The 25,034-nt window shown below is 36.9% G+C and overlaps 5 protein-coding genes across 6 annotated transcripts; 1 reads left to right on the top strand and 4 right to left on the bottom strand.

The window, feature by feature from the left end:
• Positions 1-4,462: 4,462 nt before the first annotated feature.
• LOC110846136 (nucleolin 1) lies at positions 4,463-6,924 on the bottom strand. Of its 2 annotated transcripts, none has more exons than XM_022092773.2 (11): positions 6,669-6,924; positions 6,356-6,547; positions 6,073-6,237; positions 5,904-5,981; positions 5,783-5,842; positions 5,588-5,710; positions 5,442-5,516; positions 5,300-5,380; positions 5,200-5,229; positions 4,926-5,120; positions 4,463-4,845 (listed from the first exon to the last, which is right to left on the bottom strand). In XM_022092773.2, exons 1-11 carry the CDS (start codon positions 6,907-6,909, stop codon positions 4,724-4,726), a joined length of 1,362 nt encoding a protein of 453 aa, XP_021948465.2. In that variant the 5' UTR covers positions 6,910-6,924; the 3' UTR covers positions 4,463-4,723. The 2 variants fall into 2 exon arrangements, with proteins under 2 accessions (XP_021948465.2, XP_035705874.1); XM_035849981.1 differs by having other exon boundaries at positions 5,442-5,513.
• A 971-nt stretch (positions 6,925-7,895) lies between these two features.
• Positions 7,896-9,832, bottom strand: LOC110846168. Its single transcript, XM_022092819.2, has 5 exons — positions 9,596-9,832; positions 9,414-9,506; positions 9,222-9,332; positions 8,836-9,141; positions 7,896-8,741 (listed from the first exon to the last, which is right to left on the bottom strand). Exons 1-5 carry the CDS (start codon positions 9,702-9,704, stop codon positions 8,233-8,235), a joined length of 1,128 nt encoding a protein of 375 aa, XP_021948511.1. The 5' UTR covers positions 9,705-9,832; the 3' UTR covers positions 7,896-8,232.
• A 1,110-nt stretch (positions 9,833-10,942) lies between these two features.
• On the top strand, positions 10,943-13,850 carry LOC110845477. The gene is made up of 5 exons (XM_022091909.2): positions 10,943-12,418; positions 12,500-12,813; positions 12,916-13,099; positions 13,199-13,528; positions 13,603-13,850. The coding sequence occupies exons 1-5, from the start codon at positions 11,792-11,794 to the stop codon at positions 13,762-13,764; spliced, it is 1,617 nt and encodes a 538-aa protein (XP_021947601.1). The 5' UTR covers positions 10,943-11,791; the 3' UTR covers positions 13,765-13,850.
• A 1,348-nt stretch (positions 13,851-15,198) lies between these two features.
• On the bottom strand, positions 15,199-20,078 carry LOC110845476 (pre-mRNA-splicing factor ATP-dependent RNA helicase DHX16). The gene is made up of 17 exons (XM_022091908.2): positions 19,635-20,078; positions 19,359-19,543; positions 19,044-19,270; positions 18,784-18,964; positions 18,346-18,688; positions 18,166-18,279; positions 17,995-18,076; positions 17,854-17,907; positions 17,700-17,784; positions 17,412-17,611; positions 17,249-17,299; positions 17,017-17,171; positions 16,651-16,923; positions 16,212-16,561; positions 15,913-16,131; positions 15,711-15,816; positions 15,199-15,625 (listed from the first exon to the last, which is right to left on the bottom strand). The coding sequence occupies exons 1-17, from the start codon at positions 19,824-19,826 to the stop codon at positions 15,311-15,313; spliced, it is 3,132 nt and encodes a 1,043-aa protein (XP_021947600.1). The 5' UTR covers positions 19,827-20,078; the 3' UTR covers positions 15,199-15,310.
• A 592-nt stretch (positions 20,079-20,670) lies between these two features.
• Positions 20,671-22,473, bottom strand: LOC110846570. The gene is made up of 3 exons (XM_022093367.2): positions 22,009-22,473; positions 21,232-21,347; positions 20,671-21,151 (listed from the first exon to the last, which is right to left on the bottom strand). The coding sequence occupies exons 1-3, from the start codon at positions 22,191-22,193 to the stop codon at positions 21,096-21,098; spliced, it is 357 nt and encodes a 118-aa protein (XP_021949059.1). The 5' UTR covers positions 22,194-22,473; the 3' UTR covers positions 20,671-21,095.
• Positions 22,474-25,034: the final 2,561 nt, after the last annotated feature.

The following is a 25,034-nucleotide window of genomic DNA, read 5'->3' as shown; positions in this document are numbered from 1 at the left end:
TCATAAAGACGTTTAATAAGTTCAAGTTCACGGTAGCCCTAAGGAACTTTTAGACTGCTTTGAAGACGTTCAAGAAGTCATTACTAAATTCCAGTGTACATACAGATGTACATACAGATGTACATACAGATAGGCTCAATCATTGAAACCATTCCACGTCACAACTTGTCAATAAGACTCATTTACTTAAAACGGTGTATCATTAATAAAGCAATTATACTGACTTTATTATTCGTAATTTTCTTTATAAAATAATGCATTACATTGGATATGCAAAGCTACAAAGGCACACTTGGTGTGATACAAATTGTATTATCTCTCTGGTAGATACATAGATAATTGTTTCATAGGCAATTGATAAAATTGGCCTGAAACGCACTGGCGTAAAACAAGATTACAATAAAAACAAATAAGTTATTAAATTCATTTGGCTACTGAAAACAAAACTGAAACGGTTTAACAAGAACAATAACAAAATGCTGTCTCGATTTTCTCAGTTAAAAAACATGCCCCAGAAGCGACACCACATTGACGAATTTCCACTTTGACAGCCTTGCAGGGAAGTTGACAACATGCTCATCGCTTGTTCACGCATGGAAATCAAGGGAGACATCAGGGTGGAAAAAATCGTCCTTCTTGATGGCCTGACGTTCACAATCTCAGCCCCATTTCTGGTCAATTGTTGGAAATTCATGACAAAGTTGTCGGGTTTCGCCTTCGAGGAGGTAGCCTCTCTATTCAGCCCCCGATGAGGGATGTTTGGCTGCTGCTGCTGGAAGCTTGAGGTGGATACGATGGGCTGGAATCCCTGGAATGATGCCTGCTCAATTTGAATTGGCGATGAATTGACGTGGACTATGGACAAGTTGAGGAGAAGAAGACCGAGAATAGCCTTCAACAAGGCTTGCACTTGACAATGCTCCATTTTCTTAAAAAATTGTACTATAATGCTTGACCACACGATTATGTCCGGTTTGACAAGAACAGCTAACAAATAATAATATAGGAAATTATAAAGTTTTTTGACTGGTTGTTTAAAAAATCACTTACCTACGTATTGATAAGGTCTAAATAATCCGAAGGTTAGAGTTTTCAAAGCAACACATGAGACCGTGGAAGGTGAAAAATGGCAACTAAACCATGATGGTGCAAAACAGTGACTTATATTTTGGTTTGATAGATCCGTCTCGTAGTTCTTTCTATTTTTAAATTACAATAATATTTAAAAACCCTGTTAAATGCGTCCCTTTTAGTGCATGTATTTTAGTGCATTTAGCTTATGCACATCTTTTTATGCTTGCACATGTACACATCGTCCTCTTCTTGGGCCATGGTCATCATCATCAAGGAAATTCATATAATCCCTGCCTCACCGACCTCACACCCCTCACAATCTCAAGTCGACACGTTCTAGTCATCTTATTCGACGTGCAAGTGGTAGTGGTCATCTCAGCCTCATCGGCTAATCTAAAGTGCTGTGTGATGCCATGAATAGATTGCAAATTGCAAATTCTCCCCTCCTCCTCAACACTTTACCATCCTCTCATTTATCAGTAGGCATGTAACAATTAATAATATACAAGACTCGCATATATTATTGCATATACATTCATATTTTCAAATGTCCCAACATCCTACAATAATTATTCAGTCGATACGAAACAATTTCTGGATAAGGTTGAAAATCCGAATAAGGGGAAATGAGACGCCTAATTACTATACTACATATATTTTTGAAGCCGTATCAAATAATATGCTGTATTACATTACTTCACATTATAGAGAAATAAAATCGCCCATATTAATCACCGTTTTAACCTATCCTGTTTCCATTATTAGTCCGTTACAATAATACCGACGGCAGCGGACTCTCTCTTTCTCGCTAATTTGTCGAAGGCACGGAGCGCAAGTGTTGTTGTGTGAGTGAGGGGGTGTGTTCATTAATGGGATTTCATTACCGGCAACCTCCTTGTGTGCAGGCAAATTCATATAATAAAGCGTCGAGCGTAATTAGCCGTGCAACTTTTATGGCACTAAAACCGTGTTCACCTGCTGCTGCTGTAAGAAGAATTAGCTTCAAGTGTGATTCAACATGACACCTTGACACTCACTTTCTTCTGAACCAACAAAAGAAGCCAACGTACGTATGTATGTGCATATGCTGAGGATGAGATGGACGGCGCTCAGTGCATACCAGTCATTGCAGATAATTCCATTTCCTACGACGTGAGATTTGTTTCACACACTGACCAACGGCTCAAAAATGCACGCACACACATGAAAAATGTATGCGAAAAAGAAAGTTTGGATGACGCTTGCTACTAATTATCCCTTTCTTTTAACAAGGAACCGGACATGTAAGGAAACTGGGGAATTCTGCAGATGCTGTGATGTGGCAGGGCTTTGTGAAAGATTGGGTTTCGCAATTAGGTATTCATACATATTTCATGCACACATCATTTTGTGAAAACAACGCTCAAAATACATACATGAGTAGCAAAATAATAAATAGTCACCACACTTTATGAACTGAACTGATGTGGCGTCATTTAAGCAAATATAGAAGAATCAACGATTGATGAATTACTACGCTAAAGTATTAATACTGCCTGCGGAGAAAATTGCATTTCATATGTCAAACTATGTACGTATGCAGATGTACATATGTTTGCCCTCAGGAGACAGCTTGTTGTCTATTTAAGCTTAAAGATAAGCTTCTTCATCGTGTTAATAGTGTCAAAATGTTACCCGTCGAAATCTAGTATGCTTATTTATTTTTAAGATTGGTCGCATTTCTCTTTACCAAATAAAATTCATCGATCAAGAAGCTATCTTGTAAAAATTTGCATTGGGCAATAAGATATTTATACAAATGGGGACGAGTGTTTACTCTAGAAATCATTCATTCCCAACTTCACACCTTCTTAACTGTTGGTTAAGCAAATGCTGAAAGCCAATTAAAAATGCAGTGATTATTGTACCAGACGTATAATAGTGCAGGGTGTGGATGCCGAGAAAACTATTCAGATAAAATACAGGCTAATTTTATTCTGCTCTTTAAAGGTGAATGTTAATCCACATATAAATAAATAATGTCTGCTTGTATTATTATCAAGTCTGAAAGAGTGGAAGGTGCAGCACACGTATGCATATCTTGGAATCTGTTCTTATTAATTATCAAAAGGCTGACCACTATATTGACTAACTATGCGAAATGAAAAACTCTAATGCGAGTTTGTTCAACCCTTTTATTATTATTCATCCTACGGACACTTACAATATTATTCATGCTATTATTATACACACAAATGTAAACCATGGATGGGTATATATGCAAACTGCATCTCATATTAAACTACCAATATTGCTATTATTATTAAGGTTACAACTTCCAAGGGGGGTGTGTGTGAAGTAGAAAAATCTGTTAAAGTAAACTCGACAATAAATAAGTTGCACAGCAAATACTCAGTCAGTCGTAATTATCAACAGATGCTCCTTTAAGCCACGTATTATTAAGCTCCTGCAAATAATAAAAAATTCTGAGACGGTAATAAAATGCACTTTCCATTTTCCTGTGAACGGCCGGCCTCGTTCTTTTGATACAGACATGTCAGGAGTGGAGAAGCAGATGCACGAATCATCATTATGAATGGCTATTGTTATCACAATCACAGTATGAAATTCCCAAGTTTGAAATGCACCTGCGAGACACAGAGTATCAATTTTAGACTTAGTTTGTACATGTACTTATTTACATCTTAATTTCTACGGCTGCTCCATGGACTCTGGCGATTCGCTATGCTTCATAATTGCACGCGTCCTTTTATGGAAAATAAATCCTCATTCCTAATTGGTTGCCTACCATCGTTGTAAGCTCTACATTATTGTTACAGATTTGGAGACAATGTTTCTGATAAGAAGAAGAGATCCATAAATAAAACTGACTTGATATTTATGATTAATTCCACCTAGCAATGTGGTCAAAAACCGATTGATTGATTGTGCCACATTGTGTCACTTGTTGTGCATATGATAAAATTAGTCCATTTCCATCGCCTATTGTGATGGTCATTAATGGCGAGGGTGGCACGTACTTGCGTTATAAGATCACTGTGGACGTGTTTCCCATCCATAATAATGATATGCATAACTATGTGTACTATGAATCTCTTTAACACAGATTTGCAAGGGAGACACAGCGGAATGAGATTATTAATCATGAATATCAGGAATGCGAGCACAGCAACATAACTGAGTACGAGGTGGTCAATAACAATCAATAATCAAAATTGAGGATAATGAACAATCGATTAAATAGTTTTCATTATTAATAACGAGTTCAAAGCATTAATGTGACATTGAAACAAATGCAAATTATGTCTTAAACTTATGACAGCTCCACTCGACATATTTGCTCTAATTTACGGATGTCCATAATCAATCAAACGAAATTTGAATTGAATTAATTTTTGAATAGCTTCTTACTCCTTTTATTTGTACAAAGTGGTGTCAGGTGAAATTTACTTTAATCTCGATGTTAGATGATGATACAAAATGATTTCATTTTTATAAAACAACGGATCAGGTTGAAATTTTAGTAATGTATTAAAGTATTAAGTCATTACATAAGAGAATAAATCATGGGAAAATTACGTAAATTTAAATATAAAGCTAAACTTACGAAAAATACATTGAACAGAAAGTGATTTGTATGATTTTCACACTATTTCTTCTTTCCGCGTCCTTTGGCGGCAGGGGCAGCGGCGACAGGCATTTGTTTCTTCGCAGCGGTTGTAGTTTTGCCAGACCTTTTAGGTTTCGGTGCTTCCTCAACCTCACGTTCTTCTATATAGTCACAAATAAATTGTCCATTCAAATGATAAAGTTACGTAGGAATAAAAAAATTGGTATAAAATTATTTATACCATTTTCCGACTCGTGTTCCTCAGATTTTGCACTTTTTTCCTTTAGATTCTTCTTATTTATCCGGAACGCTTTTGGCTTTTCCTGGGACGTGCCAGCCAATTTGGCTTTCTCTTGAGATTCGTTGCCAGGTTTGTAACTGACATCAGTTTTGCAGTTCCGGCGAGGATTTGTGCGCACTGGTTCGGCGCCTTTTACTTAGGAAAAAGAAGAAGAAACTCGTCAGTTTATTAATCAGGCTTACTTCATAATTTATTGATCCTTGTCCCTCATTACCTTTGCGAGCGTTACCCTTCACTTCTTTCACTGGAATAAAATTACATTCACAATACGATAAGACAAGACAATCAACATCCACTATTTGAAAATAACTTACGTGCTGATGTTGTTGCCGTCTTAGGTTTGCCTCTGACCTTTCTCGTCGGTTTAGCTTGGGTTGGCAAGGCCCCGTCTTCACCTAAGTACCATTAATACTACACTATACTATTGACCACTTACTAAATAAAATAATAACATACTTTCTTCGCTTTGCTCTACTGATCCTTCTGATTCCATTTTCTCCGGAGCCGATGACGCCCCATTAGCTTCGACTACTATCAGAACAAATTATTAAAAACGTTAATATTTATTACGTAAAATTGAAAATAAATAATCAAATTATTACCAGGTTTAGAAGAATCGTTCTCATCATCCGAGAGTATATCTTCAAGCTGGGCTATGGCACCCAGGACTAATTTATCAGTTCCATTGACATTCGCCTTACCGGCAGAGGCATTTTCTCCTAATTCTGACAAATATTGTAACTTTTACTATATTTTAAGTTTGCATACAAGCTACAAGAATGAAGATAATCTCTTACCCGATACTACACTCCCAGTTTTTGAAGATTTCCCTTTTTTAGCACCTTTCTTTGCCTTCGCTAAAATAAAAAAATATATGCTTAACAAGTGGACTAAAAATTAACATGTCCTGCGCCTTACTCGAAGGAAGATTTCCGTCGTCGTCCTTCTTCTTTTTGGATTCGCTTGGTCCTGCTGCATCTTCCACAGTTGCTTTACCTATATATGCAATAATAATTATTAGGAATTCTAATTTAGAATTAGTTTGGACAATTACAACACACGAGTTATGAATATGATTGTCCCTTACGCTTGGGAGAAGCTATGATTTGGGTTTTATCCTTTTCATCATCCTCTTCAACATTCTCGTCCGAGGAAGTCGCGGAGGCGACAAGTACTTCAGCATCCATGGTGGTTCCTTTTTTCTCGGTTTGGGGAGGTACCTCACCCGTCTTTCCTTTGCCCTTGGACTTTCCTGAAAAACATGAACTTTATTTAGTTAAGCTCAAGTACATACCAGTTACAGGTTTAGCATTTAATACATTAAATTATTTTTTACTTTAATCAGATAAGGATATAAAAATTAATTCTACCATCGTTATTCGAGCTGCTCTTGGCTTCTTCTTCTTGAACAGGGAGTGAGGCCACTATCTCACCCCCTTCTTCCACTTGATCGATTTCGACATTAATATTTAAATCCATATCACCAACTTCGCTTGGCTGTTTCGATGGTCCTTTTGACCCTTTACCTTTACCCCCTGCCTTCTTAGGACCCATACTGACAACTGAGAAATTGAAAGAAAAAAAAAACAAATAAAATAAGTCGAAATCCAGTATATTTTACCCGTATTTGCTACAGCCATTGGTATGCCCCCCCCCCGTTACATTAGTGTCATACTAACTTACCCGACTCGAAAAGGGGTGTGACTGGCTGATGAGGAGTTTCGAAAATATAAAATTTACGAAAACTGCGAAAATACTGGAGAGAGGAAAACTGGCTGCGCTTGGCTGGAGGGAGACTGACTGACTTGTGGTGTGGAGCGTGGAGCGAGTTGGAGTGAAGGAGCAGCACGGAAAATGGAGGGATTTTAGTGAGAAGAAAGAAAAAGCAAGCACTGGAATCTCGATGCTTCTCCAGAGAGGGCATCGTCACCCTCTCAAATTCCAGATTGCTTCCTCCTCCTTGAGATTGCCCCTTTCAGTCTCACTTTAATTTATGAATTTACTAGCGTATAGCCCGGCCAAGGCCGGGTTCTAGAGTGGGGGGTGTGCCCAAAGCGAAAAATCCGTCATACTATACTTTAAATAATTCGCAGTGAAGACTTTGTCATACTACATACATACATCAGAGTGAGGGTTTGCCCAAATCATACTGCATTTTAATTAACCTGGTCACAGTACAATTTAATTTCCCCCTGTGGGGGTAGTTGAATAGTTAATTACTTAAATTCCCGTCGCGTTGGAGTAACTGCATAGCTAACTATTTAAATTCCCACGCTTCACGCTCCCGTTAAGTTCCATAAACCCCGTTAACTTCTACAATTAACGCCAAGCTATTGACGGATTCGGATTCAGCATCAAAAATACATTCGAATTGATATGCGACATAACGAATAAGCCATATTTGGACACCACGGTCACGGCAAGGTCACGGGGGCCTCGGAGGTCAAAACCATTAATGGCGTTGGATTCAGCGTAAAAAATACATTCGAATTGATATGCCACTCGCTGTGGGTAGAGTTTCTCAAACTAAAATAATTAATTAATAGTGTTTATCAAGATCACTTATCATGATAACCACTATTGATGAGTGATGTATGTATGTATACTGCTCACTCACTCAATTTACTTGCACACTGCAAATATACAAAGACATTTAATTTGAGATTGATGGCAAGCGTATGTGAAAGTCACGTGCAGGCGAAGTGAGACTCATGCAGAAAATTCATGCATGCAACCGTTGCTCCGCTTGCTTCTTTGTCTCCTCTACGGGGCAATGTGCATTGAGAGCCACAGGGACCCAGGCAGAACTTAACACTAACGCTTTATGGAAGTAGATGAATTTGAATGACTGCTGAAGAAAGTAATCGTTATTTTACGTGGAATGATGATACAAACTTTAAATTTTAAGTATTTTGTTTTAAATTGATCACAAAAATTATACTGATTTATTTCTCCCAATATCACGTTTCATAATTTAAATATGCTTTCATACAGTTATAAGACGTATTAATAAACATACACTTATCTTATAAGTAAGGACTTATTAAGAAGGAGAATTATATTATCTCAATAAAATTATTTAAGCACAGGGAGAGGCAAATGCACATTAAGTTAAATTAAAGGTGCACAAGATAGATTATTATGTTTCCCATACAATTTACCAAATTAGATTAGAAAATAGAGAGATCAAACTTAATTACTTCAAGGCGACTGGCATACTTATCATACATGAATAACGTGAGTTGGATTAGTTTTTCTGTTTGGACGAATTTTGGGAAAACACTTTCAGCAGCAATGTCTCAATTGCGGCAATGTTTTTATAATCCTCCAAACTACACATTTCCGATTGGGTTGCGACATTTCGAATTTTGAGAAGGCTGCTGAATGCTTCTTGGAAAGAAACCTCGAGTTTGGGTGGCCCAGATATTTGTTTAGAATCACCGTTGATTTCGGCGTGATGTTCATTCGTTTCATCAACTGTTTGCTGTTGACTACGATAAGCGACTCGTTGATGTGGCGATGACACAGCGGGAAGAAATGTGCCAATTGTGTGAAGACAAAAGTGTAGTCCAGTGCAGGTTGGGCTACAAATCATAGAATTCCCTGTTGCAGAAATTTGTTGCGATGAAATTTTCTCTGGGGGAAAGGGGAAACAATTTGGATGGTCGGATTGATAAAGGCCAAATCCATTAGGAACGCTTCGACTTCGCTGAGCAGACTCTCGTGCGAGGAACATTTTAACGGGGCCATTAACAGCTGCGTGGAATTTCATAAATCATTTTTGTAACCTTTATTATGTAGACAGCAAATACGTAGATTCGCTTTAAGTGAATCACTTTTGTATATATACCTTGGACACCATTAGAAGATGGCTGCTGGTCCTTATTGCTGTATTTATCCTCGTCCTTGTGATTGTGCTCCAAAGCTGTCTCCTCTGTCGACTCAAGCACCCCGGCCCATCCTCCGCTCCCACTTTCCCAACTGTTCGTTTTTTTATCAATGGGGACTTTTTCTGTTCCACTCCATCGATGAAACAATTGGTTTCCATCTTCTTCATTTACGAAGTATTTGGTCTGGAGTTGAGACTGGCAATTTAATTGAGACGGTTCCTCCGTCGTTGTCTGTTGGGTGCTCGTCGTCGGGTTAGGTTTAGTACCTAAAATTGATGCAACATTCTGAATTATTTTGGTATCAATATATACTCCATTTTTACCAAACTTGTCAACTTGTCTTTACCATATTTGCTGGCGACCTTCGGAGGAGCCTTTTTAACAGCTTCGTTAGCCGTGAGTGCTTTGGCACTTGATGGTGGCTTCACATTTATGCCTTGCGATGAGCCACTTAAAGCTAAATAATGATACCCGTTAACATAAGTGAATCTAAAACACATATTATCTAACTTAATTAGCATAATGTCATAATTCGTACGCGAATCTTTTCTAAGCCCTTTTCTCGGCTGACTTGCTGGACAACTGTTGACATTAACGGCTCGGGATGATGAGCTAACTCTGGCTGCGAGACCTACATATTATTGTATTTTATTATACTTGAAGAATGATAACAATATTTTAAGTTTACTTTTATATGCTTTCTCATTGTCTCAATTCTACCTGGAGTTCCTCCGCCACCAACATCCAATAATGCAGCTACTGACTGAGAATCAAGCTTACTATTCCCTATTTTACGCTGGGTAACAGATTTTGAATTAAAGGTAGCCATTACCTAATCAATTATTACTTTATGATTAAAATTTAGTTTCTGCAGCTCAAAAAAAACAAAACAAACTACAATTCTTAAAAGCGGTAAAATATCTTTGTCCAGGATGAACGCAGAAAGCGAGGATAATGTATCACATTAAATTTGATTTGCATACCATTATACAACAACTCCACACCGTGTAGCTTAAAGGTCTTTCACTTAAATGAAATTACCATTTCAACAAAGTTTGCATGTGCCAATATTCATCATCAAGGCGGACATTTAAATATCTAGAAATATTTCGTATTGATCGATACAATCTCTTATCTTTAAGAACAACTGCACTGCATCATACAACATGAGACCGAGTATTGCATCGTGCATAACAGCGTCGACGTCAGCATAAAACTAGACCATCATCCATCCAATCCAACTAAGGAAGCACAAGTAAAATAGGAGAGAAATAGAGAGAACCTGTTGAGGAGATACCCTCTTTCATCGTGGGACCTATCGAAATTTGCATAACAAAAGGAAGATTCTCCATTTGAAATGAGGATTTGGTCGGACTCTCCGCTCGGAGTTTGTACTCTTCAAAAAGGGTCGTCAAAATCTCAGCCGAATCCAGCAACCTCCCTCCCAAATATAAAAATGTTCCCATTTTCACATCTCTCAACCCTTCTCTCCGACTCTCATCCATGTATGTACAGTTTTACAAAGGATCCGTTTCCGACGATGCATGCATGCATGTATGAAGTGGGCAAAAAGCTAAAATAATTTTCATCGGGGATAACCTGTTAATATCTTCTGCATTCTGCATACCTGTGAAATGTGCATGTCTCAATCTCATCGCATATCCGTGTCAATGCCGTATTAAGTACTTTGCATGATCACGTTATCCATCATACCCTGCAAATCTACCAAGTTGATGAAGACGGTGAATAAATAATGAAAGGAGAAGACAGATTACTATCAACCTCATGTAATACAGTACGAGTAATCTGGCCAGCTTGCATTATAATGTTCCATGACTGCATTTTTGGTCGTTGATGAGCTTTCTTGGGTGTTTATTGTAAGATATGTACATACGGTTTGTTGTTCCTGTTCGTCACGGTTTATTTAACTTTGTAATCATTAAGCAGACCATCGCATCGATCTCCTTCCATGAAATGAAACTCACACTGGTAGAGATCCTATTATGCATCTCCTCCTCACCTTTTACGGGTTTGTACGTATTCATTTTGTGTAGAGTTTTACGTAACCCACCAAATGCAGCAATTAAACACGCACGAAACATATATGCATTAGGGACATTCCATTCGTCTTGTGAAGGTGAAATCGTAAGAGGTAGAAATATTGTATTAAGCACCTTCCAAAAATTGTACATTCAACTGTATTGATTTAAAAAATATAACTTTTGACCTCGGATTTTGTTTCATCATTACTTTGAGTCACATCTAATTTTGTTTATAATTAAATAAATTGTCATAAGACGGCAAGGTGCGTGGGTTTATGTAAATACTACGTTTGACAGAGTCGAATGTCAGTGTCAAAGGATGATTATAATAAAAATAGATAAGATAAATATTTGAGGTGAGGCGAGGCAAAGTGAGAACTCAACGTCAACATCAGACAGATGTAATCATTATTATTATAAAATCATTTGGGATAAAATACTCTGTCGATGATTTAATCACTCAGTTTTCGTTAGTCATTCCATTAAAGCCGAATTTGCACATATCCACATGACTTCATCCCATGCTAATCTATTTACTTACTCGCCAATAATGTGCTGCGAGCAGGGCGCATAGGATTGATGACAAGGGTCGCTGAAATAGTCTCATTAAGAATTATTATTATACAGTATAATTTATACTACACAACAGTGGTGAAATCCTGTGAGAGAGATAATGATAAAATTCCAAGTGTTCAACTTCAGAGTGTCAATAAACTAAAATATTGTTCAATCAATCATAAATACTTATTGACGTGGTAAGAGAATAATCCAACAGAACACAATACGTGCCAGTGAGGCTGAGTTCAGAACAGCACAATAAAACACAAGTGTTCGTATTATTATCGAGGTTGCACACAGAAATATTTATTTCAACATGGGGTCCCTGAATACAATCGAAGATCTGAAAACCAGGGAAAGTTTCCATAAATGGTTTTCCGAAATTGAAGACACGTTGTTTGAAGATTTGTTATCATCCCAAGTGGAAAGTGACGAGGAAAATGACGATGATGAGATTCCCATTAGTTTAAAACAACGGATCGAACGGGTGAAAAAATACATCTCACATTCTTCAGATTCCGATATTTTGTTGGAACTTGCCGAGGACACGAGGCAAAATAGCAACTTCGTGACGGAACATAATCCTTTGGAAGCATTTGCCACTTTGGGATCTATAGCCTTCTTTACCTCTTATGTGCACCGAAATGCAAGTCCCCACGCTATAAGTCCGCATTTGCAAGAGGTGACTAATTTTGTACAAAAGTACAAAGACTTACAAAGTGCCAAACAGGAGTACATTGATGGAATGGAGACTGTGCTGGACGCTTTAATTGAATTTTGTCAGTTGTCGGACAGTTCTACGATTCCTTTAAGGGCGAGAGTGGTTCAAGTGACACCGTGCAAAGAAAATGAAACGAATGCTACTATTTTTGGCATAAAACTGCATTTCCTACAAGGATTTCCAAACCCAATTTTTCCTAAAATTAGTCAAACGCTAGCACAGGTATGTATGCATACTTATGTAAATGCATTTAAATATTAGAATCATAAAACATTTAATTACTGTATTTTAATTATTGTATAGATTCTCTCTATTGACACAACTAATTCTGAATGGAATCTCTTGGAATATAACGTTAATAAGAATTTTCGTGTGTACACTATGCTTGCACAAGAAGAATACAGAAAACCAAAATTTGCAGAGTTGACGGACGAGATGCTTGCTCTTGAAGCAGCATCTCAAAAATCACAACTTGGTCAAGATCCACGATTGCTACTGGCAAAGTGTCAATTTCTTTGTGACTTTTTGATCTGCAACGGACCATCAGACTTGAACTTTGCTGATATGGAATTTGACACGCATTCAAAAATTGTCGAATTTATCAAAACTAGTTCCGAGTAATACATATATATGCACATAAAGATACGTATCATTTATACCTAATTAGTAATGGGGAATGCATCAGTAAATAAATATAATTGTCATGTTGCATTTTTCAGGACCATCACCCAAGATCACCCATCCTTTGTACGTGCAAACTTTTCATTTGCAGAAATTTTTGCTACCGAACTTCCCATCACTCGACAGGACAGAGATTATGCAAAATCCTTATTAATGAAATCTTTAGAAGGAAACCCTACGTCGAGTAAAATTCACCACAAAATGGGCTTATTTCTTATCAAGGTAAAAATTATGTTTATATGTTATGTTCCTACATTTACCAAATACATGTGTATAATTATTATATGAATTGAATTTGAGACCTGATTTATGATAATTCAGGGTCGCCAGTTTTTTGAAGCCGAAACTTATATCAAACGAGCCATAGAATTGGACCCTCACAGCCCTGAAGCCTACCACAGTCTTGTGAAGCTTTTACTTCGAGATCCCAAGATGAACAAGGACAAATTGGAGTCCTTCTTCAATATATCGTTCCCGGAAGTCGGTAAACTTCTCGGATTAGAACAAGAGTCCATTCTCTCCTTCTGGAAGGGTTGTTATCTCTTCAAGTCTGGGGAGTCGGAACCTGCAATCAACGTGTGGACGGAAACAATTTTGGAATTTTATGCCGAGAAACCTGAATTAGATTTAGAGTCAGTGTTGCCATTTAATGTAAGATAATAATATGCTGCAATGTCTTCACAATTTGGGATGCGTATATGTTAAATATTAATAACCTATTTCAGACGCTGAGCAAGGTTTCCAAGAATTTCCTATGGACCAAAAGTAATCTGACCCTGGAAGCAATTGCTGCTGCAGTGAAGACCGTGGGTAGTCAGGAAAAGACGAAGCGTCGAGTTGTGTTTCATCGTTTACAAGACTTGGTGAGTGATGCCATGAAAGGTTAACTTTACGCTGTGTGATGTCAGGCTGTCTTTAATTATTTATTTGTTTGAAACAACAAAAATAAATTTGAACGCGTAGAAGTATAAAATGACCATACATAAACATGTATACATATGTAAAATCATAATACAACATCTAATTCGGGCCCCCGTCAAACGGAATGTGAGGATCAAGTCCAAGTTTTAATTTCTTAAGTTTGTTAGATTCCTCGAGTGCATCTGCGATACGTCTCAGTTGACGGGTGATACTGTTCGTACTGAATTTAGTGGTACCACCAATAACTTTATGACTATGAGTACTGTTAGGGACCCTGACCGGAGAAGCCGCGGAGGATGCAGCTCCATTAGCATTTTGCAAAGCTGAATCTGATGATGGTGGTGGTCTGGAGGCAACCACTGGAGTAGGAGTGTACTTGTACTCATTGCTGACATCATCATCAAGATTTTGACACTTGTTCCTATGTTTCCGCATTCGATCGGCTTGTGGTCGAATTAAACTGTAGGAGCACTCGTTGCATTGCCATTTATTGCCCCCAACATTATGAAAACTTTTCCACACCGGATCCCTTAACCTGCCTCCTCTACGGCGTGAGTAGAATTCTGAAGAGTCCTTTCCATCTTCACCATCACCATCTCTGCTATTATTTCTCATACCGTCATCACTTGCATCACTGTCCCCGGTATCTTCTGCTGTCGTCATCAGGTCACGAAAGGGACGTTTACGGCGAGGTCTGCCCTGGGCGTTTGGCGTCGTCATTAAAGTTAACGGATCAGGCTTCAACTCAACTTCATCGGGAAAATCTGAGTCCCCCGAGTCCAAAATGACCGGCAAAGGGGGTGACTTATTTTCTTCCACGTCTTCCCGTTTCGGTGAAAGATGACCCGTGTGCGGATTTACGAGACAACTGATACCGCTGTTGTTACGCTCTATTAAAATATACATAACAAGATAGATGCAGCGACTTTTAAATAATATAATAATTTACCGTATGATTGAGGTTTCACATCGGAAGAAGATCCACAGTTACCAAATCTGGCTACTGAACTTGAAGTTTCAGCGTTGTCCATTTAATTATGTGATATTTACTTAATTGTTGCTACATATGTACACACACATTCGTATGCAATTCAGTTCAGTTCGTACAAGTTGATTTATTAGTTATGAAAACGAGTGTGTACCACAATATTATCAAATTATTAAGTACTTTAAATAAAAACTATTGAATCTAAAAATCTTTAACGTTATAAATAACTCTGAAAACAACTGTCGAAAAGGACGCGAGCTCATGTAGCTCAATGATTCAATTTCCCCAATAACACAAAAAACCCAACAATTTCCCCTTGCTCATGTGCTCATATTTGTGTTGTACGCATTTTGCTTCAAGCTGATGCATGAATACTGCGTGCCATGTATTTTAAATTGGATGCACAAGGTGCTTCATAATAGAAATAAAAACTGTTTATTACGTATCATCAATTAATAATCAATCAGTGATCTGTATAACGAAATTTGATATAAAAATCTTTGAACCTACTCTATGGTATTATACTATCTTGATAAATCATCTTTAGCCTTTCCCATCACTTTAGGCATCTTTTTCATTTTCGAATCTTCAAGGTCCTTGGCTTTGTAGTAATGTGGCGCAACTTCCAGCAACCATGAATTTTCTATTTCAATAACTTGCCTCATAAACTCTTTTGTTGTAAAGACAAGCTCGTGATAAATTATCCATCTTGGAGGTGGTTGTTGCTCAAAAAGGCTAGAATTTGGGTGAATCATCACAGTTTGGTTGTGTTTCACAGTTTTGTACTGTCCATGATCGCTTAGTCTCACGGTATGATAAAAGTATCCTGCAGTGATGGCCTATAAAATTATATAAAATTATAAATTACGTAAATATAATTAAAGGTAAATTATAACACATACACAGCAAAAAAATGCATGTCACCTTTCTAATATTTTGAGTTTCCGATGGATTGGAAATTAACTCAATTTCAACCCGTTGCATCAGCCCTTCTAATTGCTCGCGAACATCTCTGGCTCGCTTCATGGACCTTTAAAACGAAAAACATTATATAAGGGTTAGGTTACTTATTTAAATAATATCAAAGAATCACTAGTACATACAAAGCTAAATTTGAAAGTTGTACCTGTGTTGAATAAAATTTTCAAAACACCACTGGTCCGAAAATCCAGTTTGATGCCACTGGTTGTAAATATTTAAAAGGGTAAGGTGATCTCCTCCAGGAAGAAAAAAGTCTTTTCTCGCTTTATCCGCATGGATAATTTTATCTTTGGGTCGATAGAAGATGGCATTGTTGATGCTCAGCATTGCAGATATTGAAAGAATTTCTTCGGAGCATTTATATCTGAAAAAAATATATATAGTCAATGAGATTGATTATATGTAGTCGAATTACACAGTGTGATTATTAGAGCTATGGCTTACTTTTCTGATGCCAATATCATTTTTGCCATCATGGGATCTACAGGAAATTCAGCCATTCTTCGCCCCAGTTTAGTCAACTCTCCTTTATGGTTAAGTGCACCCAATGCATACAACTGTTCTAACGCCAATACCAAAGTTTCATGTGGAGGTGGATCAAGAAAGTCGAAGTGGATAAGGTCGTTGATCCCAAGTGATTTTAAAAGTAAGACTACATTTCCCAAATTGACCCTTTGGATTTCAGGTCGTTGAGTATCTTCGAGTTCATGTTTGTAAGCCCATGCGGTGTACAATCTAAAACATTTTCCAGCAGCAACTCGACCAGCTCTTCCGGCCCGTTGATCTGCAGATGCCTAAAAAAGTTGTAAAATATTTTATTAATTAATCACTGGATTAATAATCTCTTGAAATTAATATTAAATTAAATTAATTAAATTACTACCTTTGATATTGGAACCACAATTAATGATTCCATCCCGGTTCGGGCATTATAACTGTTTTCTTTACAGAAACCTGGATCTATGACGTAAATGATATTATCAATAGTTAAACTTGTTTCCGCAATATTGGTTGCCAAAATGACTTTTCTTGATCCCGGCGGAGTAGGTTCAAATATCTTTGCTTGCATATCGGATGGCAAATTAGCATAGATAGGCAAAATAATCAATTCTTTTACTTGATTCCCCAATCTCCTACATCTTTCTGTCAGCAATTCCTACATTAAAATACATAAAAGTATTAAACATAAATAGGCTACATATCAAACAAATATTATTAAGAAGTAAAAATATAATAAAAATATGCGTACCTGACAAGCTTCAATTTCCTCTTGACCAGTAAGAAATACTAAAACGTCCCCAAGTGGTTGCGTCACATGTATCTGAAGTATCGTCACAACACAGGCATCAATATAATCAGCTTCAGGGGCTTTAGTATAGTAAATATCGACAGGGTAGCGCCTTCCTATAGTCAAATACATATTGAATAATAAATATTGTGTAATTCCAATTCCAAAATTAGTTATAGTAATGAAATCAAACCTGGAATTCGGAAAATTGGAGCATCATCAAAAAAATTGGAAAACTTTTCAGCTGTAATTAAAAAACATATACATTAAATCCACGAACAACACTTTGGAAAAGTTGCAATCCCAATAACAATGTTAGTTTCAAGATTAGCCGTAATACGATAAAACTCGCTTACCATCAAGAGTTGCAGAAGATATTAATACTTTTAAATCTGGTCTGAAACGTGCAATATCTTTAATCAGTCCAAAAAGTACATCAGTGTGGAGGGTTCGTTCATGGGCTTCATCAATAATCATGGCGCTGTAGGACTTCAAATCAGGTTCACCAAGAAATTCTCGAAGCAGCATCCCATCAGTCATGTATTTGATTATAGTTCTTTAAAGAATAATATAAATTATGTCAATCATGTTGTCAAATTTGATGTTTAATCAAATGCATTTAACTAAAATGTAATCCAAACTACCTTTCAGAAGTACAGTCTTCAAATCGAATTGAGTATCCAACCTCATTTCCTAATTTGGTCGATAGTTCTTCAGCAACACGTGCCGCTGCAAATAAACTTAAAGTCTGCAAAGTAATTCATAATAATACCCAAGTTAGAATTGAACCTAACCTACCCACGCTCATTGCAGCTACTCGTCTTGGTTGTGTGCAGCCTACTTTCATACCATCTGCAATACATAGACACAAAGAAATAATTCACTAATACCCTGGTCGGACCACAAACCATTTGAAGGATAAATAAATAAATTAATTACCATCACAAAATCCGGCATCTTTGAGGTATTGAGGAATTTGAGTCGTCTTCCCACTTCCAGTTTCCCCCTGGATAATCAATACCTGAAAATGCATGGGAAATTATGAAATTATTATATGAAATTATTAATAGCATTAGTTTTTCTACAAAAGACTATAAAAGTAGCGTGTACCTGATGTCCACGTACTGCGTCAATAAAAGACTCCTTGAATGGGTAGATTGGCAAACTCTTTTGTGTTTCCTCAATTGTCATTCTTTTCTTTTCTGTTTCTGTAAGTTCCATCTCCTGAAATAAACAAACACATATGTAGATATCATAAACGAAATAAGTAAATTCTTAATAATAAATTACTTTCTCTTTCTGGTTTCCGGGCATCTTTAAAGCTTGGATAAATTCAATTTGCTCATCCAAAATTATATCGTACTCTTTTTTGGGCTTCTTGTTCTTTGCATCTTTAGCTCCAAACTTATATTGAGCAAATCCCATTTGTTCATCCTCCCACTTTTTCTGCTCGGAATTGGGGATCTTTTCACGCTCGTCCGTCTCTTCATACTGAAAATCTTCTTTACCTCTTCGTTCTTCTGGCATCATGTACCGTTGAACTTTGATGATGTCTCTTGCGCTTTCGTGTTCCTTAGCCAAGTTCAAAATTCTCTTTTTATAGGCTATTTCTTGTTTTTCCCGTTCCGTCAATCTAAAAAAAATATTATCGGAAATTCAATTAATCTGTGTAAGTGGGCAATAATGGAACTTCATGTTCAATACAATAACGAGTATCCATGTACTTACTCATCTTCTTGCCACAATCGACCTTCGTCAGCAATATCGAGCTCAAGCTCCAACATTTTGTCTTCTTTTCGCTTTTCTAGGTACTTATATCTAGACTTGGTTCTAAGTTCTGGAACAATTTCTTCCCTTTTTGTAGCTTCATGTTTCAGTCGGAATGCTGCTTCTGCCAATGCCTTTTTATCTGCATATGTGTGTATGACAGAGCGTTCAATTACAATTAATATAGCTAATTCAAATTTTAAGTAGAAAACACTAATTACCCGACTTTGCTACAATGCTCCTTGTTTTTGTCTCATCTTTCTCCTTTAACCGTTTTGCGAATTCATCTCGACCCTTGATGTCTTCGTTTCGTTCTCTTTCCATCTTATCAAATTCATCTTCTTCTTCCGGCTCTTCGATTTTGACACGTTTACTGCTAGTTTGAGTCCTCCGCAGTACGACGGTATCATCATCGTCATCGGAATCAGAGCGCTTACCCCTCCTTTGTCTATAGAGATTCAATTTAATACAAATTATTAAGTTTTTCAATTTCATGAGTACACTCTAAATCTACTATAAATGACACGAATGCTAACCTTATGTGCTCTTGCTTGGAACGTTTGTTAACCTTCGATCCCATCTGTTGTTGAACTGCAGATAAAGGCCTCGGCTCATCGTCATCAGATGAAACCAACCGATACGCCAAGTTTTTTCGTTGTTGTGCTACCGCATTTTGTTCAATAATTCTAGCCTGGTTCACTTTCGATGCAGCGTGTGGGACCTGAATATTCAAATTAAGATTAAAATATAGACCGATAGTGATAAGAAACTAAGTTATAATGCCATATATATAATAGATCAAATCAAATCACCTTTTGGTACAGCTCTCTCGCAAATCCTATCGTACTTGGATCCACGTTAATAACACCGGTCTGTTTCATGGCGTTGATAAGACCGTCTTCAGAAGAGCTCTTTTTTGCTAAACCAATCAAAAACTCGGCCACCGTCCGGTCGCTCATCCCCAGGATATCGTGAAGCTTGTCGTTGACCCATTGTTCCGTCATTTCGTTAAATTTCTAATATTTTTGCCACTTGTTAAGTGTGCACTAAAAACATATGCGTATACTAAAAACAATGTTGTGTCCAAATTGTTTTTAACTAAGGCAATAGATTTCGCTCACTAACTTGCATGTTAGTTAAATCTCTGAACTATTAATTACGTAGTAATTTATGAAAACTATCAGACTTTAACAAAATTGTATGATTTTTGAACAAATTCTGCGATTCGTTTGTTTTATTTGTTGCCGTTCAAGCTTCGCGCCAGCAATTGGGGAACATGATCCCATCACCTGTGCTTGGTTGTCTTCGTTCATTTTTGAATGAGACGAATGAGACGATCGACTTAAAAATACGTCTCATCTTTTGTAAATGATGATGATAATTTTGATATGTATTTACATTGTATTTGCAGTTTTATGTCATGTTGTCAGTAGAATTGTCCAGGTGCGTGGGAGTAAGAGAATTTAGTTGTGGGGATCATATCAATCCCATAATTGTGATAATTTTGAGATTTTATTAATATACTTCGCAGGAGAGTTCGAAGAATTTACATTGGTTGTCTTATATTTTTTTTGCATAAAACAGTAACGAGAAGTATTCAAGTTTTGTAGTTCCCAGAGCACTGTTCCAGAGACATATGTATACCTACGTTTTTCATGCGTTGCCCTTTTACTACGCACATGCATGCAGGAAAGCACAAAGAGGTTTTCGCAATAAAACTTCCCCTATTCTGGCAAACCAGGAAGATTGCAAAACATAAAATCCTCCCTTGTGAAAAGGCAACTTGGTCCCCTCTCCGGCTGGAACCAACCCCGGAACATAAACGTGGCAATAAAATACGAAAGGAAATTCTCTCCTGTTTATAATTTATTTTCAACCATCTTGGAATAAAAATCTTCATGTGTTAAATAATTATGCGAGTTTTCAACAAAGAGGACCAAAATCATAATATCAGAATTGCAGGAAAATGAATTTAATATATAGGCTGCGCTGATGTCGAATATTATAACTATCGTTTCTTGAAAATAAATATAGTCATCCACTTCTTAATTAAGAAATATGATACATACATAAATAGTATACTGAAATAGCTCGGTTAAACTTACAGATGAACAAAGTAACTTAAATATATAGCTGAATAATAATTGTAAATAAACACATTAATAAAATTCTTGAGCGAAAGGTAGAATGTGTGTCGAGATTTCTGGAAACATGAGTTGCAAAAAACTTGTAGTCTTTCTTTATCGTCTCACGCTGGTAGGAAGATGATCGTCTCACGCTGGTTGGACGCTGCACAAAAACATCATTGAGTCTCCAATTGCCCGTTTCACTGTAAACGAAATAAACGACTTTACGTAATTACTCGTCAAAAATTACTTAATGTGGCATAACTAATGATTTCGTTAGTACGGATTCGTCTCCTGTTTTTCTCGTTAATCCAGGACTCTGCAAACTTGACGCGAAGTTGGGCATAGTGTCCGTCAGACATTAAGAATTCTTCCACCACCTTCAATGCAGATTCGTCCCTGAAATCGTAAAATCAGTCATAAGTATATTTCCACTCTTATTATGTATTTATTTTGATAACATTGAAGGGAAAACTGTGTAACGATAATACTATTAGATTACGCTTTTACGATAAGATCGTCAACATTCCATTCCGCATTGTTAATAATGTCAAGTGTGAACAGGAAAAGTCATGTGTAAGTATTTTTCTCTTTTGACACACCTTGGCCATAACCTTCACATTGGCTCCCATAAAAGACCTACTTTCAATTTTGTCAGAGACATGAAAACTTGGAAAAATATTATTGTTATCGTATCTACATGCATATGTTGAAATTCTTGTAGAGTTAAATCATCAGATTAAGAAAAGTCTATGTATGTACATAGCCGCCAGCCACACAAGAGACAAAACATGACCTAGTTGTTTCCCCTTTTGACGTGAAATGCTGTTACTGCTATTATAATACAGGCTTGTTTTCCTCGGTCATCATTAAAAGTGCATTTCATATACGTTCATGTATGCAAGCACAACTCGTGCCGAGACAACTCATGAAACTAACTGCACATTTGCAACAAAGTTCTTTTCTAGGTCAACTGAGTCAAAAGTAACAACAAAGTTTACAGAACAGTTTATGTACAACGGAAAAAAGGCAGAATAAATATTTGGGTTTAAAACCTTACTTTTTCTTCAGAACGGTCATCAGTCGCTCCAATATTTCCAGGTCTGTATTCGCCCCAATGAAGTTCTTCCTGTCAGAGTTCTTGAGAACTTTTCTTTCCTCGAGGAATATGACGAGATTTTTCAAACATTTGCACTCTATAAGATCACTCGCCAAGGGCTCCAAGACTTTCTGAATTTTTCCCATGTTTCCCAACGTTTCTTGAAATCCTGGTATCAATTCGGTATGTGTAATGTCAAATGTGTAATATTTACGTTAGCTCGTGGTGTCCGTTCTGTTATGTTGTTGGTTTGTGGTTGCGAATTTCTACTTCCGCAAGAGCTAAAACACACTTGTGTCGATACAACAGACGTGATGCACTCTGAAAGCTCTTTTAGCAAAACTGCTAGGATGCGAGGATGATGAGGATGAAGGAATTGAGACTGGTTTGCAAAAGGGTTGACTGTGGTTTAGCCACTACTGTGCGATGGTGGATCTCGTATAATAATAATAATATGCGTATTCCGTTGACTCGGGGTTTGCTTGGGATGTTGGGCATCAAGGGGTTACTGCTGTCTGTAGAATTGCGAATCTCACGTTTGCCGTTTGTTGGGATGTGAACGTGATGGTCTACTTATCCTGCAGATGAGAGGAGACTAGAGAACAGGTTCAGTTATTATTGCTACGATTATAGTTACTTGCTGTGGTGGGACTTAACTGCAGTGAATCAAGTCTTATCACATGATAGGCATATGCATCATATGCGCAGGGTTAATGGGAGGGTGGGCAACAATAAATAATAAGTATATAATAAAAACATCCCGTTTCCAGTTACTCTTTTTCGTCAGTAGGGTATAGGAATTGGTCATTCTTTCGTATTCAAATCTACAGATGCATTCCTGGTGTACCGTACGAACTCAATATGAAAATTGCAGAGTCCTTTGTTTGCAGTTGACGATATGCACGAAGCTCTCGATTTGTTGACCTAAAATTGTTGTGTGAATCATATTTTAGCCATATACATAAATAGCCAACTAGTACGTATGTATATGTACATTTGTGTGGTTACGAATATGCGACTAAATGGTGCTATTTAAGTGCATTGCTCCATATAAATACACAAGTATTGCTAAATTGCTAATACAGATATTACGTACTTCGCTGGGCCAGTAACTGGGATAGGGTATTGTCATAATATATATTTTTTTAATTTATTTGTCTTCGTGTTCCAGATAAGTAATTCTGTTCAAGGCTCTACCAGTTTCAAGCCGTATGACTCAATATGACCAATAACTTTAATCATATTAGCATAGCGTGAGAAATATGAGCGAAGCCAGCTCATTGTTTTTTGTGTTTAATTATTTATACTCGGTACAGACACTGCAGACAGACTGTCGAAACCCATTCTTAAATATTATCTAAATATCTCGACAGAACCTTAAATGCTGATAACAGTCTGTTATAGTTATTGACAGTACACATACATACGTACGTACGTATATGTTGCTTATTGGTAGGTAGCAGCGTATTTGTCCGTAAATTGATTTTTTGAAATAGGATACATGTTGGTCGCGTTTATTTTTTTCTTGATGACAACGTGATATGCGATAAAATTCGGGCCAACATTTGCAGACTGTAAAATTATCTAGAACTCTGTCTGTTGAATCTTGTGGTGTTGAGTTGAACTCATAAACATTATGGGGCCAAAACAATATATGTAGAATAATTTAAAGCTATCCGACACTTCTAATTGATTTCGAGGTTCAAGAGATCAATGATCGCATCCAAGCTGGACAAGAACAAAGAACAAAATTTTAAATTTGAGGAAAAATTTGACAATTATTCGCTGGTATTGTTATTGGACATAGCGTACATAATGTGCATTTTCACATAATATGCTAGACGAATAATACATATTTACATCAATTGCAAAATATAGATTTTTCTGATCACATCCTTGTTAACAACAAATATTTGCGGTTAAACACGTGGATTGCGCTACTGCATCGATTTATCCGGAAGGATAAACTTCCCAACACGTTGGAGTTAAGTGATAAACTTCCACCCAACAAACCACAGACAATAACTTTCATTCTAAACTCGATAATCTGGCTTCTGGTTCCTCATTCTTCGTTAAAAGTTCACTGATCTCATCATCAGGCTACATGGTCACTATTGTACTTTAAGAACTTAGGATTAGCTGATTCAGTCGGAATACCGCTTTAGTGAAAACAAGTTATTTTAAGAAGGATGATACATATTTATGTACAAGTTGGCAGTTAAATTAAAGCGGCATGAGACAAAGTTATTACGTATGAATAAACATGACATGAAATACAATTTGACTCCTGTTAAGATTTAAACTCTTAATTGTTGTTCCTTCTGGATTCAGAGTGTCAAAAAAGTTGAGATCAAGTTTCTCGAAATTTTGGTCTGTTTATGATTTCTAAGAATATTTTAGTAAACAAAATTTAATCTATTTCCAGATGCCATTTCTAAAACCATAAAGATAATGACGACATAGTCAATCACATCACATAATTTGTTAAGTGACTGTTGTGCGGAACAGAGTTTAAATAAATGAGACAGAAATCTCTTGCAAAAAAATCATTTGCAATTGACAGCAGTTTGGCTTAAATTGCCGTGAACTCGGTTAGAGGAAGTTCATTGGGGCATTTGAGATTGTTACCCTTTTGCTCGAGATGCGACAAAGTTGAGATACTCATTTACACATTGTACGTACGTATGATAGGATAGTGCTGATCTTATTAAATCGGGCGTGCATGACATTAAGCGAATTAAGCTTATTGAGACGAGACGAATTTATAGAAGCATTTGTCTCATATGACACCAAGTTAACAGTTGAATTCATGTACGTATAGTACGTCGTCCTGTTGAAATGCTGTAGTGAAAATTACTTCATCCATGTAATTATTCCTCCACTGATTCAAACTATCCATCCATGAGCTTATCCGCCCGTGAACTTTTGAACTAGTTCCATTCCCTGGCGTGATTAGTATTATTCGCATTCATTATAAAAAATGCTGA

Source organism: Folsomia candida, unplaced genomic scaffold (genome assembly GCF_002217175.1).
Source record: "Folsomia candida strain VU population unplaced genomic scaffold, ASM221717v1 Fcan01_Sc003, whole genome shotgun sequence".
In the NCBI taxonomy this organism is placed as follows: domain Eukaryota; kingdom Metazoa; phylum Arthropoda; class Collembola; order Entomobryomorpha; family Isotomidae; genus Folsomia; species Folsomia candida.
This window is presented reverse-complemented; position numbering and strand designations above follow the sequence as displayed.

Coding starts and splice junctions, on each gene's coding strand:
- LOC110846136 (XM_022092773.2), bottom strand. CDS start 6,909: ATGCCCTCTCTGGAGAAGCATCGAGATTCCAGTGCTTGCTTTTTCTTT. Junction 6,548..6,668: donor CACACCCCTTTTCGAGTCGG/GTAAGTTAGTAT, acceptor TCAATTTCTCAG/TTGTCAGTATGGGTCCTAAG. Junction 5,121..5,199: donor GAAGGGTAACGCTCGCAAAG/GTAATGAGGGAC, acceptor CTTTTTCCTAAG/TAAAAGGCGCCGAACCAGTG.
- LOC110846168 (XM_022092819.2), bottom strand. CDS start 9,704: ATGGCTACCTTTAATTCAAAATCTGTTACCCAGCGTAAAATAGGGAAT. Junction 9,333..9,413: donor AGGGCTTAGAAAAGATTCGC/GTACGAATTATG, acceptor ATCATTATTTAG/CTTTAAGTGGCTCATCGCAA. Junction 8,742..8,835: donor ATCTTCTAATGGTGTCCAAG/GTATATATACAA, acceptor AATTCCACGCAG/CTGTTAATGGCCCCGTTAAA.
- LOC110845477 (XM_022091909.2), top strand. CDS start 11,792: ATGGGGTCCCTGAATACAATCGAAGATCTGAAAACCAGGGAAAGTTTC. Junction 12,419..12,499: donor TTAGTCAAACGCTAGCACAG/GTATGTATGCAT, acceptor ATTATTGTATAG/ATTCTCTCTATTGACACAAC. Junction 12,814..12,915: donor TTTATCAAAACTAGTTCCGA/GTAATACATATA, acceptor TGCATTTTTCAG/GACCATCACCCAAGATCACC.
- LOC110845476 (XM_022091908.2), bottom strand. CDS start 19,826: ATGACGGAACAATGGGTCAACGACAAGCTTCACGATATCCTGGGGATG. Junction 19,544..19,634: donor CGAGAGAGCTGTACCAAAAG/GTGATTTGATTT, acceptor TTGAATATTCAG/GTCCCACACGCTGCATCGAA. Junction 19,271..19,358: donor TCCAAGCAAGAGCACATAAG/GTTAGCATTCGT, acceptor GAATCTCTATAG/ACAAAGGAGGGGTAAGCGCT.
- LOC110846570 (XM_022093367.2), bottom strand. CDS start 22,193: ATGGGAAAAATTCAGAAAGTCTTGGAGCCCTTGGCGAGTGATCTTATA. Junction 21,348..22,008: donor ATGACCGTTCTGAAGAAAAA/GTAAGGTTTTAA, acceptor TTACGATTTCAG/GGACGAATCTGCATTGAAGG. Junction 21,152..21,231: donor GAAAAACAGGAGACGAATCC/GTACTAACGAAA, acceptor TTTCGTTTACAG/TGAAACGGGCAATTGGAGAC.